The sequence below is a fragment of the Ictalurus furcatus genome, chromosome 23 (genome assembly GCF_023375685.1).
Source record: "Ictalurus furcatus strain D&B chromosome 23, Billie_1.0, whole genome shotgun sequence".
Lineage (NCBI taxonomy): Eukaryota > Metazoa > Chordata > Actinopteri > Siluriformes > Ictaluridae > Ictalurus > Ictalurus furcatus.
The window spans coordinates 11,404,092-11,411,195 of NC_071277.1; the positions used below are offsets into that span (position 1 = coordinate 11,404,092).

General features: G+C 37.0%; 1 protein-coding gene across 1 annotated transcript; it reads right to left on the reverse strand.

Moving 5' to 3' along the window:
• Positions 1-432: 432 nt before the first annotated feature.
• On the reverse strand, positions 433-6,460 carry LOC128599646 (orofacial cleft 1 candidate gene 1 protein homolog). The gene is made up of 4 exons (XM_053611458.1): positions 6,402-6,460; positions 5,841-6,044; positions 1,467-1,571; positions 433-772 (listed from the first exon to the last, which is right to left on the reverse strand). The coding sequence occupies exons 1-4, from the start codon at positions 6,403-6,405 to the stop codon at positions 660-662; spliced, it is 426 nt and encodes a 141-aa protein (XP_053467433.1). The 5' UTR covers positions 6,406-6,460; the 3' UTR covers positions 433-659.
• Positions 6,461-7,104: the final 644 nt, after the last annotated feature.

Genomic DNA, 7,104 nt, shown 5'->3' on the forward strand with positions numbered 1-7,104 from the left:
TTTTGCTCAATACACAACAGTGTTTTCTTTCTTTTTCAAGACATTCCAAATTGTTGTATTGGCTATTCCCAGAGTTTGTGTAATGCCTCTGATTGATTTTCTCAGCCTAAAATGGCTTGCTATTCTCCCATGGACAGCTCTCTGATCTTTATGTTGGCTTATCCTTTTTAATAACAAATGCAGTCTTCACAGGTGAAACTGAACTAAGAGTAGATTTTCAGAGCTATTTATTGTTTAAACAATCAATGTAACAGGACATACCTGGGTAACAAGAAACACTTGTCAGTCACATATTCCAATATTTTTTCTTGCCTACAAATTGGGAGGTCTGATATAAAATGTGCTGTTCTATGCCATTTAACACATCTACAGTAAAAAAAGCTGAAATTCTAAACTCTCTTCTCATATTCATCTTTTGTTCTCAAACCCAAATGTCTTAAATAAATAAATAAATAAATGAAAAAATAATTGGTGCTGCCATTCCAATTGTTTCGGAAGGGAATGTAGATGAATTTGTGTGTGATGTGTGGTCTTGGTCTTCATTAGCAAGGCTCTATCTGATTAACTAAATAGTTAAGTTCTGTTTAATTTTAGAGGTATAAGCCAAGTATCTCTTTCTTTACCAGACCTAACTGTGTGTGTTTGTGTGTACATTTCAGTCATTTGAATGTACGTTTCTTACCAGGCAAATCTATAACAGTTGAAGCTTCATCTTCGTTCAGCATCTGAGATATTTTCTCATAGAGACCCCGCTCATCCTCATGCACGAATTCTGTGACACAAAACATGCAAAACATGAATAAATGAATAACAATTTAATTTTAATGCCACACATATCAATCAATGTCACCTGTACTGCAAAGTCAAAATGAAAACCATGCAATGATTTTCCAACAAAGTGACACTAATTCTTGACCTTAATTTACATTCATTCATTATACCTCAAAGCTAATAATAACAGACATGTAGGTCGTTCTGTAAGGCTTTTAAAGGCGAGGAAATATATGCAGAATTTTACATTACAGTACCCACCTAAGGAACATGATTGTCAAAGGTGATTCTGTTTGGTAGGATTCAAGGATATTACAGAAAAGTGGTGTCCAAAAAGATACAGTTGGAATGGCTTTTCTGTTAATAGGCAGATTTCATTATAACATGCATATTACCTCAATCCCAAGAGCACGTCTTTAATAGGCAAATGGGGGGAGATCTATCACTGTACCGAGGAGCTTCCCCACTGTCATTTAGAGTATGTTAAAGTAAATGGTGAGGCACTGAAAATGGAAACAACCAATGATACGTGACCTTCAGCAATGACGGCCACGGCATTGGACTATCTCACTGGCCTTTGGTTAAAAAGTATTTACATAGACCATCCCACCAAGTGCACTGGCTTGCCAAGAGTGAACTTGCTCACCCTGATTTAATGAATTGAGGCAGCCCATTACAAGCAAAAAATGGCATACTTAATTCTAGCTCATCTCCCGCTCCAACCCTGGACATCCCGCGCTGCTTCAAGTCACCTTCTGCAGTCGCCCAGGGGTCAAAGTAATTTTGAACACCTTCATTTCCTGTGAAAAGGACAGATGGACATCAAAAGAGAAAAGAGAGCAAAAGTGAGTGAGTGAGAGCTACAAAAAGAGAGATAGAGAGAGAGAGAGTGTGTGTGTGTGTGTGGGGGGGGGGGGTTCATAAGTGGCAGGTTGGTTGAGGTTAGTGATTATTAGAAGCATATGAAGCAACGATGTTAATTTTTAAAAGCCCACACCAGCCAACCTGATAGGGCTTCTCTTAGCCTCTGTTTCCCAGAAGTGAATGCCACCCGGGCCCACCGCTGCTCTGGGGCCTAATTAGCATGCTCGGAAAAGGTCAGCCCAAGCAATCTCTTAAACACAACCTGCCATATGTTACCTGTGTTCAAACGAACTAATGAGAAACGTGTAAGAGCGTAGAGGCTACAATTTCAAAGACAATATCCTACCTCTGAGGGTCAATGGCCAGAGCTAGAGAGGGAGAGAGGGAAGAGAGAATGTGGGCAAAGAGTAAGCAAAGTAAGAGGGAGAGAGCAAATCCCATGTCCCATTGACTTCTTATTAGCAATCAGTGACCTATGGGCATCAAAACTGTGTTTATAGGAATCCAGCAGCTAGAGGGGGTATTCTTTTAACCAGGTCCACCCTGCCCCACTCCTTGAATTCATGTGGTTGGACTGTGATATTCAGACCTACCCATTTCAGTCATAACTTCATTGAGTCACAATTTACTGTTTGGTTAGTTGTTATCTGTTGCTATCTGTTGTTATGTTGAAAATGGACAGGGAGGATTAAAACTTCAAAGCAAACTCTGTCACAATGATCTCTATAAATATTGTAAATAAAGGTGTAACAAGTTGCCCTTGGTTGAAGTTGATGGAGGTTACTTTCTGTGTAACATGTTTGCATAATGCTGGGTAACTTCAAGGAAGTGTCACGGAGTCGTAAATTTGATTTTAAATGTCCACCTCTTTTTAATACAATTTTCTTTGCTTTCTTTATACATGCATCAACTAGTCAAATGGTACACTTAGATTAATGTTAGTCACAATTAAGAATAATAACATTAGACAACTTTTATTAACAGAGTGTAGTATGTGTATATATATTTGTTTCTAATAATTAAAGGAATATTCATTTTATGGAAAATAAATAAATAAATAAATAAAAACTATAAAAAGACAAAGTGCAGGCTTGACCTTGGCTTGAATTTGGTAATCACTTGTATTGCTTATTTGTTATTTATGGCTGGCAGCTGAAACTAAATCACTTAACTTCAGTTAATAATCTGCCTGTCAGTCGGTAGCTGGCAAGTACTGTATACCAATTATTATGGCTAATATGGTGTATACTGACAGCCTTTTAACCAAGTCTACTGCATTTTACTGTTAATAAATGCTATAAATAACTATGTTAAGAAATAAGGAGTTGTATAGCATCAGTGTACTACAAACATCTAAAACATTGTATGCTAATTTTTACAAAGCAAATTGTCAGTTCCATTAGGTGCATGTCTTGGTCATTGAATGTACTGAATGTTCTCAATAACAGACAAGTACCATGTTGAAATCCATGTCAAAGATTCATAAATGTAATTTATGTTACTGTAAATTGTTGTTGTCATTATACAGTACTTTTCTTCCAGCAGACTAGCAGATAGGAGCATTAGCTCAGCAACAATATCTAAAGCCCAGTAAGCCAAAAGTCAACAATAACCTACAAACAAACAAACAAATGAACAAATCCGTTCACCATAGACTGCCTGTAGGTAACACTGTTCTTCATGTCATTTAACTAGCAAAATCATTGCCTTCAATACTAATTACACAGCTAATGTTATCTTGCTAGATGGAAGCAAGTCAAGTTACTTGTTAAAGAGCGAGCACAATCATATAAGATAAATTAAGAAGATGTTAATTTTGAAATGATTGGCTGAAATGTGCCTTGGTGCTACACTCTCACCTCCCTGTTAACTCCCTGACAATTCTGTTAATTACTCAAATATGATATGCTCATGTTAGTATGTTTCACAAGGAGTGAAGTAGAAACTTAACTTCTGCTTTCAGATCCAGAAATAAAGAGAAAAATATCAGCTTGATGTAAAAATGTATATCCCCTAATCTAGCTATCTGGCATATGATTAAATTGCTGCAAGTGGTCCCGTATGCCTAAGTATTTTTCTATAAATAAGTGTTTAGATGCAGAACAGTAGTCCTTTTTTCAGAAGTGAAAGCTTACTAAAGTCTTTTGGAGATCATTTCAGCAATTAATTAGTTATGGGATATCATATAATAATATAGTATTGGGTCACATCGTTATGGTATTGTAATTTTTTTGCATACCAAGTCCATCTCTGACTACACATTTTTCTCAACACAAGAATGAAAAATTTGCAGCTACAATTTTTCTGTTTTCTCAAGTTTCCTGTTGAGGTCCAGATGCTATCAGGTTAATCTTCCCCAAGGGAAAACTGTGACCCCTAATGAGATCCATCTCACAAGTGTGTGCATCTCTGGCTTTGACAGAGAATACACTGCCAATAATCAGCAATAATGTTCACTGCCTTTTTAACAATTTAGTTTTTCAAAAATTATCTGCAAAATTCTACACTTCGTCAGGGATAACATATAATACAGCTAATGTTATCTTGTAACATTATATGTTAATGTTATCTTGTAACAGATAATGTTATCTAACTTACCCAGTTCTGAGACAATAATTCTCTCACTATTCCTACCACACACACAGCTATCCACACAGATATACATCATACACCCAGTGTTCAAAATGTGTCTACACTAGTGGTGTAACACAATGACATTAACTGTATCTGTAATTGTTTAGTGCTCTGTAACAACAAATAGCAGTTTGCAGAACATAACTTCGTCATGTAATGTGACTCAGTAGGAAGCTAAGTATGTTTAAAAACTATAATGTCTTTCCCTTTGTTGACAAAAAGAAGTAGACTAGAGTTGACAACAATAGTCATCTAGTAATATATTATCAGCTTTAGTTTTTGGGTTTGTTACACTGCAGAGTAGAAAAGTTCCCTGGACACACTATCAGAAACTTATTATAAAGCTGGGAAAGCTGCTTTGAGTCAAACATTTTTCAACAATGTTGGAGAACGATCATTTAGGAAATCAAAAAAATATGCTCAGTGAATTTACAAATACATTACAATATATGCAAGATTGTTTAAATTAATTAAATGATTATTTTTGTGGAGAGCTCTGTGTACAGCGCATGGTCTGTTTAAGCTATATGGAGCAATTGTTCAATATATGAAAACATATTTCTACTGTACAGTGGTTTTGTTTTGGAGCTCAGTAAAGTAGTTGGGTTAAAACCAAATAGTTCATCACCCATTAATGTCATGTTAATTAAGCTGTTCTTTGAGCAGGGTTGCCAGGTTCCCTGTATAATGGGCATACATATACTGAAAATCAGAAACGGACACCACTGTTAACTTGGTCCCTCCAAAAGACTGAGGAAAAATATGTCTACTTTTTTCTATGCGTGAACAAGTCTTTTTGTGCAGTCATTGAACGTAGTTGAGATGGGAATCTTGCTGAAACCTGGTAACCCTCTTTAAAGCTTCTTTTTCTTCTTTAAAGCTCAACATTAAGGTACAAACTTTTGTTTTGTCCAGTGGGATCCCAGTCCCTAAAGCTGGCAAGCTTTCTTTAAAAAAATTGTAAAAAATGAATAAATAAATAAATAAATAAATAAATAAATAAATAAATAAATAAATTGCAAATCTCATAAATCCATATGTTATTCACAGTAGAACACAGAAAATATTTATAGCCAGTCATGTTACTTACCTGTTGCCAATTAACCTCCAGCAAAAAGAAACATCTTTTTAGTAGCACTTACTTTTCCAGCCTTTAGTTGCCCCGTCTCAACTTTTTTTGAGACGTGTTGTGGCCATCAAATTCAAAATTATCTTATTTTTTCCTTAAAATGGTACATTTTCTCAGTTTAAACATTTGCTTTCTATGTTCTATTGTGAATAACATATGGGTTTATGAGATTTGCAAATCATTGCATTCTGTTTTTATTTACATTTTAGACAGTGTCCCAACTTTTTTGGAATTGGGGTTGTATTCACATTCAGTTGCACCTAGTGTACACACACATACACACAACAGACAAGTACATCCCTACTTGTATCTGCTTTTAGAAATGGATGGAACTACTTGTTGAGGCAGGCTAGCTGAGGAATGTGGGCCTGTGGAGGTTAGGATGGGAGGCAGGGCGACTCTCTGTCACTGCGTTTGAGTGTAATGAAGAGTGAAGCTTCACCTCTTGTGCTGGCAAGGGCTTCCAGCTTCGTTTGCTGTTGGTGAGCGGCAAGAGTGCTATCTTGCCCGTCACCTCCTATTTCTCTCCCCCCATCCCTCTGTCTGCTACAGCTCTGCTCGTCCTCCTCTTCTCCACACAGGAACACAGGATTTACAATGCCCTTTTTCATCCCACTCTCCTCTTCCTCTTGCTCCTGCTGTTTGGCTGCAGAGGCAAAAAAAAAAAAAGAGAGAGAGAGAGAGGAGGTCAAGGCAGTGCATTTCTACCCCAAAGTGCATTCAATATAGTGAGGCTTCTTTCCCAGCTGAAACATTCATGTGCAGCCTGGAGACTGTAACTGAAGAACAATTAGGTTAAAATTGACCCCAAATCATGCGGGGGGGGGGGGGGGGGGGGGGATGAAGATGGGGATGAAGGAGAAAAAGAAGAAGAAATGATTAAAATAATTACAAATTGTGCCCTGACAAGCAAGAGCAAAATTTAGCCCAGAGCCATTTGTCTTTAATTAGTTAATTAATCCTTACACAAATTATGAGCAATAACTCATCATATGGAGCTCACCCATCAGAAATTCAGCCGACTTAGATTTCTTCTGCTTAGCTTGCTTCAGAGCCTTCTGCTCCAACTTCTGGAGGGAAATTGTTAAATGAATAAATTAGTTGCAGAATGAAGATCATCATTTATGATCCGCAACTAACACAGTATTTTAAATATGGAACGACACCGAAATGACATTTAATTTACATCGCTGCTAAAGGGGTCAAGCACTAATTGAACAACAGGGGTGGAAAAAATTTAATCATAAATAGATAAGAAAAGTTGACACGACTGCCTAATGAAGGTCACATTAAAATACTTCGTCTTTCTACAACCACAGCCCCCATCCAAACCAAAAGCAACATTTTCCCTTTTAAAAAAATCACTTTTACTATGTGAAAATGCTGATATGTTCTGTGAATATGAATATGCAAATCAACACAAACACATTGCACATAGCATGAAAAGTGAGCACACATACACCCCAGCCACTCCACCCCACCACCGCACAGACCCACAGACACAGACACACATGCATGCATGCACAGTGCAAAAGGGGAGAGAAACTAGGAATCACGAGTTATTAAATAAAATAAATAACAATTTGTTAAATAACATACAATACCAGTACGGTATCAGTGCAGTAGTTAAAACCTTTTATGTGTAACAGCAACCCGACTGCATAGATCAGAGTGATAAAACAGTCGGCGCAGGAGCAGACTGCTTG

What these genes read in the sequence shown, in the direction of transcription:
- LOC128599646 (XM_053611458.1), bottom strand. An exon ending in AGCCCTTGCCAGCACAAGAG is followed by an intron (nt 1,572 to 5,840) that starts GTGAAGCTTCAC and finishes TCCTTTTCACAG; the next exon opens with GAAATGAAGGTGTTCAAAAT. An exon ending in GGGAGATGAGCTAGAATTAA is followed by an intron (nt 773 to 1,466) that starts GTATGCCATTTT and finishes TTTGTGTCACAG; the next exon opens with AATTCGTGCATGAGGATGAG.